The 17,156-nt window shown below is 37.2% G+C and overlaps 1 protein-coding gene across 1 annotated transcript in view; it reads left to right on the top strand.

Annotated features, from left to right (window-relative positions):
* The window catches only part of slc36a1 (solute carrier family 36 member 1), a 66,678-nt gene that overhangs the window by 19,179 nt on the left and 30,343 nt on the right, over nucleotides 1-17,156 (top strand). Inside the window, exons 5-9 of the mRNA XM_020920557.2 lie at nucleotides 166-254; nucleotides 3,149-3,238; nucleotides 5,242-5,326; nucleotides 10,218-10,445; nucleotides 16,315-16,413. Coding sequence (XP_020776216.2) covers nucleotides 166-254; nucleotides 3,149-3,238; nucleotides 5,242-5,326; nucleotides 10,218-10,445; nucleotides 16,315-16,413 — 591 coding nt within the window. The remainder of the gene's footprint in view (nucleotides 1-165; nucleotides 255-3,148; nucleotides 3,239-5,241; nucleotides 5,327-10,217; nucleotides 10,446-16,314; nucleotides 16,414-17,156) is intronic.

Below are 17,156 nucleotides of genomic sequence, written 5' to 3' on the forward strand. Positions count from 1 at the left end.
GTAAATTTCAGCATTTTTTTACTTTTCTTTGCAAATTGCTCCTTGATTCATGTAAAACTATAATTGACATTTACAACAGGCATTATCCTACCAAATAAAGTCCAAATTGGAGAATCATCATAATCATACTCACTTGAACGTGACTAAAGTGTTGTGTTTTTGCAGCTCGGTCCGATCAGCCTGCTGGTGATGGGGGTCATAGCTGTTCACTGTATGAGGTTGCTGGTGAAATGCTCTCACCACCTCAGTGAAAAGTGAGTACAGTCTCTGCCCTCCACTTTATGGGCTGTATGTGTGTTTGTGTGTGTATGTGTGCGTGCGTGTGCTTGTTTTTGCGTTTTTAGACTTAGACAAACTTTATTGATCCATAAGGGAAATTATTTGGACACTGCAGCTCACACATCACAATCTAATATAATAACAAAGAGTAAAAACAGAAATGGTAATAATAAATTCTAAATAAGTAAAACATAAAAATTAACCAATTGAGAAATTAACCAACATCGGGAACTACATATCCCATGATTCATTTCAAGTGCAGACAACATGAAGAAATATGTTTGTTACTTGAATTCTTGGGATTATGACGGAAATAATTCACACCAAAATCTTGTCAAGGTATTTTAAAAGCAGAAAAGCGTCAGCCTCTCTAAAATATCTCAATAAATATCGTACCGTGAGATGCATATCATGATAATATCGAACCGAGAGATTTGGATATCGTTACATCCGTAGATGTGATGTCATCTGAAACCTAGCAATTAATTATATTGTATTTTGCCATGAAATATTGGAAAGGTAAATTCCCAAATATTGAACCTGATCATTTTTATTGACTAGACCCAAGACCATAGCCAGGCTGGTACCACCTAGTGCCCCCACTAAATTTCATTTCTTTCCAGCGACTAGAATCGGAATACACTAGATGGTTTGCAAGAGTGCGAGTTCGGGCACCAGCCAATCAGTGAAGAGCCATACATTTTGTGTTGTCAGCGATTCTCAAGATCGAGGATTTAAAACTGAAACAAAGAGAATGTTTAGTGAATTTTATCAAGGGGAAAGACACTATTGCCCTTCTTCCTACGGGATTTGGGAAAAGCTTAACATACTAGTTGGCCCCCAAATAGCAGCGACCGATTAAATAGAAAAAGTACTCGCCTACCGTCAAGCGAACGAATCCTAATGCTGTGAGGTCAGACGGTTTCCACGAAGTGAAACCGGCTGATGAATCAGACTACCAAGACCATGCTATATTACAACATGTGTATTAAATAATATTGACCTATAGAATGCTGTGATGTCATCTGAAACACAGCAATTGGAAAAACTGCTGCCTCACAGTCTAGAATCTGAAACAACCAATAACTACTCTTAAGAATAAAACATAAACATTAAAATTCTAATTCAAATTGAAATACAATGAGCTGTTATTGCTGTGACTGCTGTTTACCTTGTGGGCTGAGCCTGTTCCAGTGTAAACAGATCTGCGTTCACATGTCTGTTATCTGTGTTGATTTTAGACCAGGCAAACCAAATGAGCTTTAACTACATCCTTGTACAGCCACTTCGTCGTAACATTGTCAGTTCATTATGTGAAAATCTGCCTCAATGCATTTTGTAATAAATTCTTCTATATTGTCTTATACAGTACTACATATGGAGAAAATTATTACAAAATGTTGGTGATATTTATTTATTTATTTATTTATTTTTAATTAAAGAGCTACGGAAGCCCTGAGAGGCAAGAAAGAGAGAAAAAAGAGGCAGGTCATTTGGGCTCTATTTTCTAAGTGTTTTTTTTTTTTCACCAACTCCAAAAAAATTTAATAATAATAATAATAATAGTAGTAATAAGTACATAAATTATCTTTTTTTCACTGTTGATGTGGCTGATGAAAAAAAATAAAAAATAAAATAATAATAATAATAATAAATAATACATACATTTTCTTGTGTGTGTGTGTGTGTTTTTCACTGTTGATGTGACTGATGAAGAAGGGAAAAAAAAAAAAACACCTCTCTGTGTTGTCCCAGTATATTCCTCTAAATACCAAACTTCAGTGCAGGCAAACTGGTGAAGATTAGCTCATGGCGTTAGGCTCCGGGTTAGGATGTGGGAGGCCGGGTTTGAGTATTCATTCTAGCTGAATACAGTGTTTTCATGAGTTTTACTTTTGAGTTGTCTTTTATGAGTAATATGAGAAGACAGCTCGATGCTTACTTAGAAAATAGAGCCCAAATGACCTGCCTCTTTTTTTTTTTTCTCTTGCCTCTCAAGGCTTCTGTCAAGATCCTATATTACACAAAATGAATTTGTTATGGAGAATGGAGCTTTAAGACATGTTTTAATACTGTTACCTCCTCAAAAACAGACCTGGAGTTGTGTTTTCTTTCATTCACACATGTTTGAGTAACCCTTTATTATTAGTTTGTCTATGTCTCCAAAGCTCAAAACGCTCTCTTCCACCTTGTGATGTCATGAAGTGGTTGCTTTCAAACCAACAGCTCCTTTTACCTTTTGTATAAGGGGCGGCAGTAGCTCAGTTGGTATCGCACCACCTATCTGAAGGTTGGCGGTTCGAATCCAGCTCTTGACATAAAACATCACAGGTTGAGCAGTCAGATCCACTGGCCCACAGGTTGACTGGTGTGATTCCAGCTCCCACAGATGAATGCTGTCGTTGTGTCCTTGGGCAAGACACTTAACCCTTAACACCCTTAAAACCCCCTTAACACAGACACTGTGGGCAAAGTCTCTGTGTACACTGGTGTGTGAGTGTGTGTGTGAATGGGTGAGTGGTTCCTTGTTGTAAAGCTCTTTGTGTGCCTTGAAGGTGGAAAAGCGCTATAGAAAAATGTGACCATTTACCATTTATAAGATTATTAAACACTCAAAAATGTCAACTTTTCATATCCCTCCTTTAAAGGTGCTGTACCTGATTTTTATTGTCTTTAAAAACATGAAAAACTATATGGTTTAAAGTGAAACACGCAGCTCTTGATCCTGTGCACCTTAAGCAATATACCTTTACTGAGGCAAAACACGTTCTGCTCAAATACATGGTGATAAACTGGACCCATGGCCTTTAACATTTTAATAAATAAATAAAACAACTGTAACTCAAACCTGCCTGTTGTTGTTGTTTAGGATGAACCGTCCCTCTCTGTCGTACGGGGAGGCGGTGCAGTTCGGCCTTGAGAACGTGTCCTGGTTCCGGAGACACTCTCACTGGGGAAAGTACGTAACCTGCTTTTACACAGTGTTTGTTTGGGAATATTTGACATGCACCGATATTGAACATTTTGACAGATCAGGTTTTGGCTTTTCAGTCTATATCCTTTTTTGGTCTTTGGTTTAGGCCTGTCACGATAATTACTATATCAAAGCATCGTTTAATACTAGTCCATCTTCAAAAATTTGAATATCAAGAAAAAGCTCTATATTTTTTTGGTATTTCAGAAATAAACTCTTGAAATAGACTCTTTGAAAAATGGTAAACAAATACATTCTAGATATCGGAATGAAGGCAGCTGGAGGCAAAAGTGAAGTGGAACATAATGTGATTTTTAATGGGAAAGCTGGGATTACCTTCAGAATATGGAAAATAAAAACTACACAGATACATGTGAGCGACATCAGAGCCCAGTTTAAGCACATTTACAATTGTGTTTATTATTATTCTTTTATATGACTAGAGATTATGATAAATAGTAAGCATTTTTACAAAGATAAGATCCACATTTTGAGGTTTTTGTGGAGAAATCTTTGCAGAAAACTTGAGGCCACAACAGATTTTCACTTCATCTACAGATACAGAACACATTTCATCATTATTATACTTTTTGTGAAGCTCTATATTAAAGATGGAACAGTTATTTTGGGGTCAGTATGAGTACCTTTTCTTTGTACTAGTGGAGTTTTTGTTCCTTTTCTGTACTATTAGGCTACGTTCAGACTGCAGCCTGAAGTGACCCAAATCCAATTTTTTGGCCCCTATGCTCCTGTATCTGATCTTTTAATGACAGTCTGAACGACACAGATCTCATTTTTTCAAATGTGACCCAGGCCACTTGGATATGTGCTCCTGAAACCAATACATATCTGATCTTTTGACATGCGACTTCAGTCTGAACGGCCAAAGCGCATTCATCCACCTACACATTATCAACAAGCCACAAACGTCACTATTCTGCGCTGAAGTAGGTGAAAATTGTTAATGAACTCCATGTCACTGAAGTGAAGCACATCACCACTCACCACTCTTGGCTCCATCTCCACATCCACACGTTCCTTTCAACGGACGTCGCTGCCACTGTCCCACAAAACTCCACGGCCAAAAACCTTGTCCTTCTCCTTCTCAATCTCCTCCTTAAAACAAGTAAGTTGTTCATGTTCTGGCTCTGGTACGAGAGGAACTTTAAAATCTCCAGGTGATCAATGCTGCGTTCATGTTTGGTCAACTTCTGTAAACACAGAGCACGCTCGCTGCGGTTGACTTCGTCGTGTCTCCAGTGCACATGTGGGACACTTTCGGGTCATTTAATGTTCACACTGGAGTCACATACAAGTCACATTTAATTGGAAATGTGAACGACCTCGCAAAAACATTGGATTTCACAAAAAAAGCCGAATTGAGCATTAAGCCCTGCAGTCTGAACGTAGCCTTAGATTTCAGCTGAAAAGGATTGAATAAATAAATTCTGTGAGTATTTCATTCCGCTTTTCTTTTTTTTTTACTAGTACTTTTAGAATATTTTTGCGGGAGATCATCCTGCTTTTTGGTTAGTGTGTTTTATTTTGTTTTAGTATTATCGTTTATCATCTATATTTTACTTCAAATTTGTTATCATGACAGGCCTATAAATTGGTGTAATAAAGAAATTACTAATCAAAGTTTGCCCAAAATGTCTTATAATATTAAAGGTGCATTGTGTAACTTTTCTGGTGGAGGGTCCGTCAAATGTTTGAGATGTTATAGCTTTGTCTGGAATGTTTCACAGTATGGCATTAAACCTTTCTATCTTCATTGAGACCAAACTAGACCAAGTTACAGGTCAGATCTGCGGAGAGCCGACCCCGTAACTGACTAAATGTAAAGTAGATCTGTTTAATGCCATGCTGTGGAACATTCCGGGTAGAGCAATGACATCTCCATAGAAACAAGCAGGTGACGGACCCCCAACCAAAAAGTTACACAGTGCACTTTTAAAATTTTAACACCATTTATTTTGTGTTTTCAGGAAAATCGTGGATCTGTTTCTGATCATCACTCAGCTGGGATTCTGCTGCGTCTACTTTGTTTTTCTGAGCGACAATGTCAAACAGGTGAGAAAAAAAAGAACTTTATACAGAAAGAGGAAGTCAAAGAAGGAAGGAGAAAAAAAAGTGATATGGAATAGAAACCTGGAACAAGGAAGCTAGTGAACTTCTACATTACTACTATTCTTTTTAAGTCCCTCACTTTTTCTCCTTGACTTTTAACTCAGTTTTTAACTCAGTCAGTGTATTTGTCACTGTTTGCTATGTGTCTGATTTACCGTATTTTCCGCAGTATAGGGCGCTCTGGATTATAAGGCGCACTGTCATAGAATGGTCTATTTTGAACTTTTTTCACAAATAAACCACACCAGACTTTAAAGGAAACACAACAGTTGGATGTAGGGGTGTGCAAAAAATATCGGAATATGGATATATCGTATAGTTTAATGTGGTGATACAGTATCGATATCGTGGGCTGCTGTATCGATATATTACCAAGAGTAATTTTAGGTATATTTTACTTAATTATTTTGTTACTGTACCAAAGTTTTGTTGCTTGTTAGTGAAAGGAATCCAATTTATGCAACACATTTGACATCTTGACACTGTTTTGATTATTGAAATGTTTGTGTTTCATATGAACTTTGCACAAGATGTGGTTTAACAAAGACTTTTAGTATCGCAGCCATGATTTAGCCTTTATTTTTTACTGAACCATATAAAATCGATTTGAAATATATTGTATCGTACCGAAAGTGCACTGTATCGAGATATGTATCGTATCTGCAACTTCTTAATGATACCCAGCCCTAGTTGGATGGGTGAGTGGGACTTTGTTTGTTTGTGGCGTTCACAGTGACTCTGGGCTTTGTTCAGTTGTGGCGTGTAGGGAGGGTGTTGTCTGGGATCGCTGGATTGTCGGCGTGTTCGCAGTGACTCAGTTGTTCAGTCGTGTCTAGAAGTGGCACATTGCACTCACTTTTTCGGTTCGTTCCTCCGTTCCGTTCCTCGTCGGCGTGGAGTGGTGAGTGTGGCTGTGGGTGTTTTTCGCCACGCGGTCGCTGTCTGCTCCGTGTGTGTTTGCGTGCGCTGTGGCTGGTGCGGCTTTGTAGTTTACTGAAGGCGTGGTGGGACACCTGAGTGGATTTGTGTATAGGGCGCTCTGGATTGTAGGGTCGTTTTTTGCTTGCTGTGTTGTTTTTAAAGTGCTCTAGAAACTGAGTTGAGTTGAGAATTAGATTAGGTTCATCTTATTTCATTTTTGAGCGTTTTGTGCTTTTTATTTTAATTCCTGATCATAAATCTGTATCTTACACAATAGTTATTAGCCAAATAAAGATAGTATATATGACAACACCTTGGTAGATTATTATTTAAATGGCCAGAAAAAGTGTGTTTCTTGTTAAAGGTACACTGTGTAACTTTCTAGTAGAGGGTCCGCCACCTGTTTGTCTTTATGGAACTGTTATTTTTTATTGCTTTGTCTAGAATGAATCATTTTGAAAGGAGCTTCATTCCAGCTGCTATCGCACCTATGAATGAATACATTGAATTGAATTACCCTGTCTTGGGAAAATTGTGTTTTTTATAAATTTAATATTTATTGTGATTTTTAGCCAAGTTGATGAATGAATGAATTATTTATGGAACAAAACCATTCTGTACTGGAGCACTGTCACACTTTATATGTAATTGTGTTTTTGTATGTGTAGGAGTGGGTTTTTGTGTTTGTTTATTGTGTACAGTGTGGATGAATGAAATGTGAAATGTGGGACCAGCCTCTCAAATCTGCAAAACAAATTTACCTATGGGTGCGAATAAAGCAGGCTTACCTATCCTAACCTAATGTCCCACAGTATGGCATTAAACTTACCTGTTCCCATGGAGACAAGCCCCCAGGTCAAGTTACCGTCAGATTTGTGGAGAGGCGATCTCACTCACTTCAAGAATGCTTTTTTTTTTGGTAGTATTTATGAGCAATAAAACACCTGTAATTGAATAAATGCAACCTAGATGACTTTAATGCCATAGTGTGAGACTTTTTAGGCAAAGCAATAATATATATCTCCTTAGAAACAAGCTTGTGGAGGACCCCCTACAAGAAAAGTTACACAGTGCACCTTTAAGTGTGAATTTTACTTGTCTAGTTATTATTCCACTAAATTAAGGCTTAAGTTGATCTTGAAGTTTACGTTATCATGATTTTTTTGGGGAGCCTAACTTCACTTTTTCCACAAATGTCTGAATATTTTTATTTATATTTACTACACCCTCACTGTAAACCTTTTTTATGTTTATTTAATGCCAAAAAGAAAAACAGGGCAAACCAAAAAGAGTCACTGGAGAATATGTGTTTTGGTAGTGTGCCTTTGTTTCCACTAGAGGGCGATGTCCTCCTGGTTTTTATACAGTGTCTCTTTCAAAACTGATGTGAAAACTTGACAGTTTATTTGAAAATGGATGGATTTTTGCATGTTGGGGTTTGTTTTGGTTAGGTTTCTTAAAATGTATGCACTTCAAAACTGAATTATTTGGATTTAATGGATTCAGTAATATTAAAGTATGTCAATCTCACCTGCATGATTCCAAGGAAAGTTAAAGTTACAGTTAAAACCACCATTCGGAACATTCTCTGTGGTCATACTGTGGAATATTATAGCCAAAGGAACAGTATTTCCATGGAGAGGAGCAAGAGTTTTACTTCCACACCAAGTAAGAGTCAGGTTTGTGGAGATGCAAGCCTGCACATAGTTAGGAGACTTGTTTTTCAGTGCAACGAACGCAACCAAAACTTTCTTTAATTTTAGTTTTTGGGGTTTTTTTTGTTAAAAGTTACACAGTGGGGTTTTTAAACAAAATATCCTTTAATTATACTTTTAAAGAAATTAGGTACCAGAGAAAATATGTGTTTCGGTCTGAAGTTACTTAGATGACGTGTGTTTCAAATTATGAGCCGTAGATCTTGTTTCCTTGCTAATTTACTGTTATTAATCTTCGTTAGCTGCATCACTGGAGCTTTTAACATCCACCTGTTCAAAACATGCTCAGTCTGACCTCTTCATCTGTCACTGTACTCATCAACGCTTTTCCTCTCCCCCTCCTCCTGCTCCTCCTCACACACACTTAAAGGGCCCATATTACACTATTTTCTGATTGTTGTTCTAATGTAGTTTCCTCATCACAAACAGACCTGGAGTTGTGTTTTGTTTCATTCACACATTTAACACACAAACCCTGCACATTTAAACTGAGTTTTTCTCTTAGGCAGAAACCACTTTGTTCCATTTTGTGGTAATACAGGAAGTGCCCGCTGTGTTTTTAAACTCCGTGCATCTTTACTAAAATTATATGAATAATTTCAGCATTGGAACTGCAAATCTCTACTGAATAAGAAGTCAGAGTTAGCTGTTAACTGGAAAACTACCCCTACATGACATCACAAGGTGGGGCAGAGCATTTTGAGCTTTGGAGATGTAGGCAGACTAATAATAAAGGTGTTGTGGAAAAAAAAAAAAATTTCTTGAAGATAAATAATGAATCCATAATGAAGCCCGATGAGTTTTTGGAATATAGACCAAGGTTTATTCTTGCTACAGCAGATATGGACAGGGCCTAGGTCTGCTCTTCTTACCTGTCCTCAACTGTATGTTAGTTTAGCACCAGCCTCTGAAACCAAAGTCACTCTGCTTTGATATGTATGTAACTTGTATTTCTGTATAAATGGCCAGAGTTCAGATGCTCTGGGGCAGATACTGGGGAGATACTTGGAAGATGGGGCAAGATGTGGTAGGGATAACAAAAATAAACTTTAGCCTGTATTCCAAAAACTCATCGGCCTTCGCAAATTTTGCAAATGGATTAATTATGGGTCCGGTCAAGCGGTAACGGAGGGAAACAGGGGCAGATTTTTGACATTCAAATAGCTCTTATTCAGAAACTAGAGGGAGTATTGAAATAAGTAAAGTATCAGAATGTATGAAAGAGTTAACACTCCAACAGGGTCAAGTTAAACCTGTGATATTCTTTCAAGTTGTTGACAAAAAATTTTAAAACTCATGTCGGTAACAGAGGGAATGAAATATGCAGCACTTTTTGGGCAGTAAATCCAAACAGTGATAACTAGTGGTTCTCACTTACATATCCTTAACAAACTGGTTTGAATATTTGCTTCATATAGTTTTCTACCATATGGTACAAGATTAGGTTGAAAAACCTCTTACTTTTTGAGTAATGAGATTTTTTTTATGAAGAAAGGTCATGGTAACGGAGGGAAAAGTAACAGAGGGAAAATTGTGCAAACAAGTAGAAGGTGCATGATTTTGCATAATTTGTCAGCTTTTTTCTTCTGAATACTTTAATATTACTTCAAAATGAAAGGAAACTATTTCTATAAAATATGTCAGTCCTTCCAAGCAAATTTTTATCATTTTAAATACTTTTTTTTTTTTTTTTAATCCTGTACCTTCATCAACAGTTCAAAGATGGAATAACACAAGATATGATGAAATACATCCATTTATTTACATGATTTGCAGGTCTTTGAAATTTGGGAAATAATTTTTGTTCCATGTTTCATACATGGTCTGTTTAAAACATATGGAACTTTAGAACCAAAAAACGGTACAGAAAAAGGTCAACAGTTTCATAAACTAGAGTACATATGTATCTGTTCAATACATTTTTATATCAGATGCATTAACTTAAATTTTTGGCCTTGCTGTTTACTTCTGCTTGACCGTCCCCATATTTATCTTCAAGAGACAACAAAAGGTCACTCAGACGTGTGTGAATGAAACAAAACACAACTCCAGGTCTGTTTTCGATCAGGAAATAAAATCAGAGTAAAACATGTGTTTAAGCTCACAGGAATGTCATGTAATAGAGGAGCTTTAACAACTATAGGAGAAAAGTTACGTACTGCTGCTTTAAATGATCTGTTTTTATCTGTGTTTTCCAGGTGGTAGAAGCCGCTAACGCCACCACGTTTACCTGCGAGTTGAACTTGACAAACCAGACGAGTGTGCTGGTGCCCAGTTTTGATTCCCGTCTCTACATGTTGTGTTTTTTGCCCTTCATCGTGCTCCTCGTCTTCACCCCAAACCTCAAGTATCTGGCTCCTCTGTCTCTGGTGGCAAACCTGGCCATGAGCGCCAGCCTGGTCCTCATTTACTTCTACTCTCTCACGGTAAGGCTTTGTTTGGAAAGAGACTGTGCATAAGTGAGGTAGTTTTATTGTGAAAGGCTAGTGCATATGAGCATAGATGAGTTTAATTTTGAAATTCTTCTGTATACAAGCATGTTACAGTTTTGTTTTGAAATGTACAGTTTAGAAGTTTAATTTGGAGTGTGGTAGATTTATTGTGAAAGGTTACTGCATATGAGCACAGAAGAGTTTTAGTTTGAGATTCTACAGTGTACGAGAATGGTATAGATTTATTTTGAAAGGTACCGTTTAGAAGAGTGGTAGTTTTATTGTGATAGGTACAGTTTAGAAGTTTTATTATGAAATGCTACTCCATATGAGCGTAGATGTTTTATTTTGAAATTCTACTGTATACAACTATGGTACCATTTTATTTTGAAAGGTAATGCAAATTCTATGATATACAAGCGTGGTACAGTTGGATTTTTTTGTTAGTTTTATTTTAAAGGGTTTCTGCATAAGTGCATAGAAGAGATTTATTTTGAAATCTACAAGCATGCCATTTTACTTTGGAAGGTACAGTTTAGAATTGTGGTAGTTTTATTGTGATAGGCCCCTGCATATTACATATTAGAGTTTTATGTTGACATTTGATGATATACAAGCATGGTACAGTTTTAGATTGATAAGGTACATTTAGGAGTGTGGCAGTTTTATTTTGAAAGGCTACAGTATATAAGCATTTTTAGTTTTATTTTGAAAGCAATATGTTTTATGGGCATGGAATAGTCCTTTTATATTACTGTTCATTTTATGTGTCCTTATATGTGTGTGATCCCTCAGTGGTCCAGGTAGGTTCCATAGTGGTTCATGCACGTATACTAGTCTATGTGCTGTTATACCTGTTCTGATACAGCTTAAGATAATTCTAAAGACATTCAGGAAAGGTTCATTTCTGTCCTATCAATGGGACTTCTTTACTATCGATACCTGCTCTAATGTGTATATAGATTCAATATCAGTTTTAGTATCACTTAGTGTCTGATTGTTAAGGAAGTAAGTAAGTAATCATTGCATTTATATAGCACCTTTCCAGACACCCAAAACACTTTACAGTTCATTGTTCACACCCGGTGGTAAGCTACTATTGTAGCCACAGCTGCCGTGGAGCAAACTGGCTGAAGCAAGGCTTCCGATCTACACCACCACCAACAACAACAGTCAGGTTTTTGCACTGGTGCCCTACTGTGGTGCCTGGAATTCCCAGTGGTCTCCCATTCAAGTACTACCCAGGCCCTGTCCAGTCTTTGACCGGTATGCCGGTATGACCATTTTCAAAACTTTTGACAACCCCAGCAGAGTAAACCAATCTTAAACATTTGCAATTTTTTTAATACTACAAGTGGAGATAGCTGTAGATGACACTGTTCTGCCTGAATTTTAACCTTGTATTTCAGGTCAGATGATATTTCCACTTTAACTAATCGTGATGAACCTGCGTACATTCATTCATTCAGCAATAATATAATTTCTGGTGTAATTTTTGCCTTTGAGCGATTCTGAGAAAATTAATTAGTCTGTGACCGACTTCAGTAATGAATATAACACTTGAATCATATTCAAAAGTGGGACTCAGGGTCACGTCAGAAAAATGCAAAAATATGACTCTATTTTAACCAAATGTAGCTCGAGGATAAGGTACTTTTTCTATGCAGTAATTATGAAGTGTATGAGTATATACAAATATATTAGAAGGACAGAGGAAGTACTTGCGGTCATACCTGGACTGTTGTAAAACTTGTTTTCCAAAGATGGAATCAGTTGTATTTGAAAAGAACTAGTTTGCAGTTCTTTCAAAACTTTTTCAACACTTTTTAGACCCCAGTCGTCCATCTGAAATAATTACTTCAAATCTTTCAATGCTGTGAATGAAACATATGGTACCTCAGAAGTATTTCACCATGAACCACTTTTAGCATACACGGCCAGTTCAAAGTTTGGACATACTTTTTAATTTCTGTTTTCTCTTTATTTTCATGATTATTCTCAATGTACATTCTCACTGAAGGCATCAAAACTATGAATGGCACACGTGGAATGTAGTAAACTAAACATGAACTGAAAATAACGCAAAATTTATTTTAAATTTAAGAGTTTAAAAAATAGTCGTCCATTGATTTGAACCCTTCTTTACACTCATGTCATTTCTTGACCTTGACCTGAATATTATCGCAAATGGAACCAGAGCAGCTCTCCTCCAGGCCAAATACGAGTCAGGTTTGCGGAGAATAGTGCAAGCAATAAGGACAATAAGGACAAATTTTTAAATGTTTTACAGTGTTATAGAAAACATGAACATTTTGGCCAAAACATTACATACTATGGCTTTAAAAACTTCTTGCCAGTATTTCATTATATTGGTGCCTTGCTGTAACATTACTCTGGGGATGTTCTACAAGTATTGCAATGGTGGAATGTTCAGCAGTTACCATGGAGACACAATGCACACACTAGCAAACACTGTGATCAATACAAGCATTCACGGTCAACAAAAAGGCTAATGCTAAGGCTAATTATGTGTGAGAGACTTTTTGAAGCTTTTAGAAACTTTATTGATCCACAAGTGAAATTATTTGGACACAGAAGCTCACAAATCACAATATATTATAATAAATGGTAATAATACATTCTAAGTAAATAGCAAAAATAGCAAGAGACCTGTGTCAGTTAAAATAAAATATAAAAATAAAGTAGTAAAAATATTGTCTCAGTCCTGCACCCCCTACTGGTCGTGTGTAGGGTTCATTTCTCTTTGTCAGAGTTATAGATCACCCTCTCCTGGTCCCTCTGGTTATATTCCCCTGGTCCCTCCTCTCTCGTCTCTGTGGGCGATTGCTTTGGCCCCTACAGCCTTTTTATGGATAACACTGAAACCTCTCGTGACAGAAGCTGGAGATTACCTGTTCTGCTCCTAACAGTGCGTTTCATCATCACTGGCCTTTTCACGTACCAGTCACCCATCTCCAAGGGAAAATATATGTATTTCCTCGCATCGAAATCTGAACAAATTTGCTGCATTAAGAACGTTGGCCTTTGGGGTTTGGTCTGCACATGAATCATTGGAAGTGGAAAACTTTAGAGTGGGAAATTATAGTTTCATTTTTTTGTTTTATGTGTTGGAGTGTGGACAGATAATAAAGGTCCTGTATTACGAAAAGAAAAAACAAAAACTTTACTCTAAAATTTACTCTTGTAAGCTTTAAGCCGTGTTATAATGCTGTTATCTCATCAAGAACTGGAGTTGTGTTTCAGTAATCCTGTATTATTAGTCTATCTTCTTCAAAGCTCAAAATGCTCTGTTCCACCTTGTGATGTCATGAGGTGGTAGGTTTTCAGTTAACAACCTTTTATCTTTTACCTTTTGTTCAGGAATTCCAGGGCTGAAATGATTCTAGTGAAGGTGTATGGAGTTTAAAAACACATTGGAGCTCTTCCTGTATTAAAGGTTGTATAGAGGATTTTTTAAGGGAAGTGAAATACAGCGACAGTCCTTTTTCAAATGTTGTGCATGTGTGACACCACCTTCCTCCTCCACATCTCCCTCAGTAGAAACACCTCCTCCCGCCTCTTTACTCTAGAAATCACGTTTGTTTATCTCCAGTTCGCCTTCAGAATTACTGTTGAAGTGACCTGTCGAGAAATATTTTGGTGGTCGACGCGTCAGTTTTTAGACCCTTCGTCTGCTTCAGTCGCGCCATCGCTGGAAGGAATCTCCAAGAATCACCTCAGTTTGTCTTCGCTCCTTTTCCTCTTCTCTTCTTCTTTCAGCAACCTCAAAAACGGACTTTCTTTTGCGGTGAACTGGTCGTGGATTCTCTTCCGCCATCGCAACAAACTTTGTGCGAATTGCGAGGAAGCGACAGTTTGAAAAAGCCTCTAAGAACCGCTTCATAAACCACGTAATCCCTGCGTGCCGAAGAGTCAGTTACACTAGAAACGTAGGGAGTTTGATTGACAACCTAACAGCCAGTAGATAAAGAGGGAGCCTCGTTGTCTATTGGCTGATGTTTATCTGGCCTCACTACGTCCACAGTTGATAGATTTTCATTATTTTTTATTTAATCATCATAATTACAAAGCTGCTGTGTCTCTGTAATGATATTTTAAACTTTCAATGACAAGAGGAACCAAAAAAAAAATCCTCCATACAACCTTTAAAGCATGACATCACAAAGTGGAACAGTGTTTTTTCTGTTTGAGAGAAGAAGATGTGTGAATGAAACAAAACACAACTCCAGGTCTGTATGCGGCGAGGAAACTACAATAGAACATAGATCAGAAACTAACATAATTAAAGCTGCACTGTTTAACTTTGATGTTGGGGGGGTATACCTGCTGGTCTCCATGGTGATGCCATGATTTGCCTGAAATGTTCCACAATATGACATTTAAACTGTTAAACTGTCAATTACAGTCTTCTTATTGCTCAAAAATACATTAAAGATGAGCAACTAACCTTGCATCGCATGAATCGTTGCATGTTGAGGAACTATTTTCTCAGTCCGTCGCGGCCGAGCTTTCTATCAGGAAGTGCAACTCACAGCTGCTGCTCAGACATAAATCCTTCAAATACAAGGTTGGTTTTACTTCTCAAATTATTCTATCAACACAGACATTCACATGGACAGTCTGGTGTAATAATAGATTTGCTTCGGGTGTTTTGTGGAGTGGGTTTTTAGTGGCAGGAGAACTATGACCATTGAATACAAGGACTGGATTAAATATTTCAAAAAGTGTCTCCACACGTCTCCTCACTAGGAAATTAGGTCCTATGTCCAAAATTCTGAACTGTCCCTTTAAAGAGAAAAGAGATATGTTTAATACTGTGAAACATTCTGAGCAAAGTAACAACAACTCCTTGGAGGTCAACAGGTGTCCCTTAAGATTATGGTCCATGTGTCAGGCCACCTAAGTCTTCAGCAGTCTTTTGATTCTATGAAATTATGAATTAACTATTGAAATTTTTATGCAATATTTTGTTTAATTCGCTCTGCTTCTACTCTGTTTCCCATTGTCTTTACACTGAGAAATTGTTGTCCCCTCTCTCTGTAACTGCTTCTGTGAATCTCATCATTTCAGTCTCAAAATGTTTGTATTAATCCGCTCTACATGATTCTGGGGTTTTTATTTTGCCTTTTTTGTTGTTGTTGTTAACAAATTCCCGTACCTTAATACCTGGAACTGGCTCCAAATTCGCTTCTATAACTAAAGCCCTCTGTGAGCTTCATTTGACTGGTGCAGAACGCTGTGGGTGACGTCACTTCTTTATACAGATTTTAAGATCGATTTCAGCTGTAAATAGTCGTCCCTTTTTATTTGATAAGCCTTATAAACTCTGACCCATTTCACGAACACCTATCCTCCTTTTATTATCAACTAGTGTTGTTATTATGGTTTATGTCTCTCATGACTCAGACCAAAACGTCTCACTTCTTTTGTTGAAAATGGATCTTATCTACTGCATCGTATTAGTGCTACTCTATTAACCTAGTAAAGGCCCTGTATATAATATGAACTATTATACTAGTAGTTATGTCTGTCATGAGTCAGACCAAAACATGTTATCTTTTGTTGAAAATAGGCCTTGACTGTCACAGCTCGCACTAATCTTCCCATCAACTTGTTTTTATTCTAAGAACGAACAATTTATTTCACAATATCCAATTTTGTGTCTCATTTGAAGTAATTTATCACGCGCTGATGAAATTTGAAGCAAGGACTCATTCAGAATAATGCTTTCTAAGGAATTATTATGAGTGCATTGGGTTCATTTGTGCTTTGTGTGTGAATTTGAACCCGTTTGACACACTTTTCTGACGATATTCAAGTTTGTTTTTCTGTTTCATTGCAGCATATTACGTATCCGATCAACCTGCCCAAAGTGGGACGGGCCAAAGACTACCCCCTCTTCTTCGGGACGGCCATATTTGCTTTTGAAGGGATCGGAGTGGTGAGTTTATTTATGCAATACATTACCACAGAAATAAGCATTAAAGGCGTATTGTGTAATTTTTCTGGTGGAGGGTCCATTAAATACTTTTATCCACAGAGCCTTTATTACTTTGTCTGGGATGTTTTACAGTATGGTATTAAACTTTTCTATTTTCACTGAGCCCAAACCAGACCAAGTTACAGGTCAGATCTGTGGAGAGGTGACCCTGTTCAGTCAGACTGCCTGTTTTTTATTATTTTTGAGCTGTGAAACCACCTGTAATTTAATAAATGTAAAGTAGAGCTAGGGCTGTGCCAAAAATTGAAAGAGCATTAGATCATAGGGCTGGGTGATATGGAGCAAAAAATATATCTGGATATATTTTGCTATATCTCGATAGATGATATTTATCTTGATATCTGTACAGGAAAAATAACCCCCCTAAAACTACTGCAAAAACAAATATGCCAAATTCCACACACACTTTATAAAAGTGTAAAGAGGTAGGCAGTTCACGTAGAAACAAAGTGCTTCTGTGACATAAAAAAAAATAAAAAATCTTCTGCATAAATAAACTTTACATTACTAAACTTTACAACATATAAAGCATAACTACTTTAGAGCAACATCAGCCTGTTTTCCACACTACAGGACGCACTTAAAAGCCTTTGATCAAAAAACGGCTGTGCGCCTTATAATCCAGAGCGCCTTATATATGAATTTATTGGGGTGTCTTAGTACGACTTTAGTAAACTACAAAG

This window comes from Boleophthalmus pectinirostris, unplaced genomic scaffold (assembly GCF_026225935.1).
Source record: "Boleophthalmus pectinirostris isolate CB_2022bp ecotype Guang Dong unplaced genomic scaffold, ASM2622593v1 HiC_scaffold_23, whole genome shotgun sequence".
NCBI lineage: Eukaryota > Metazoa > Chordata > Actinopteri > Gobiiformes > Gobiidae > Boleophthalmus > Boleophthalmus pectinirostris.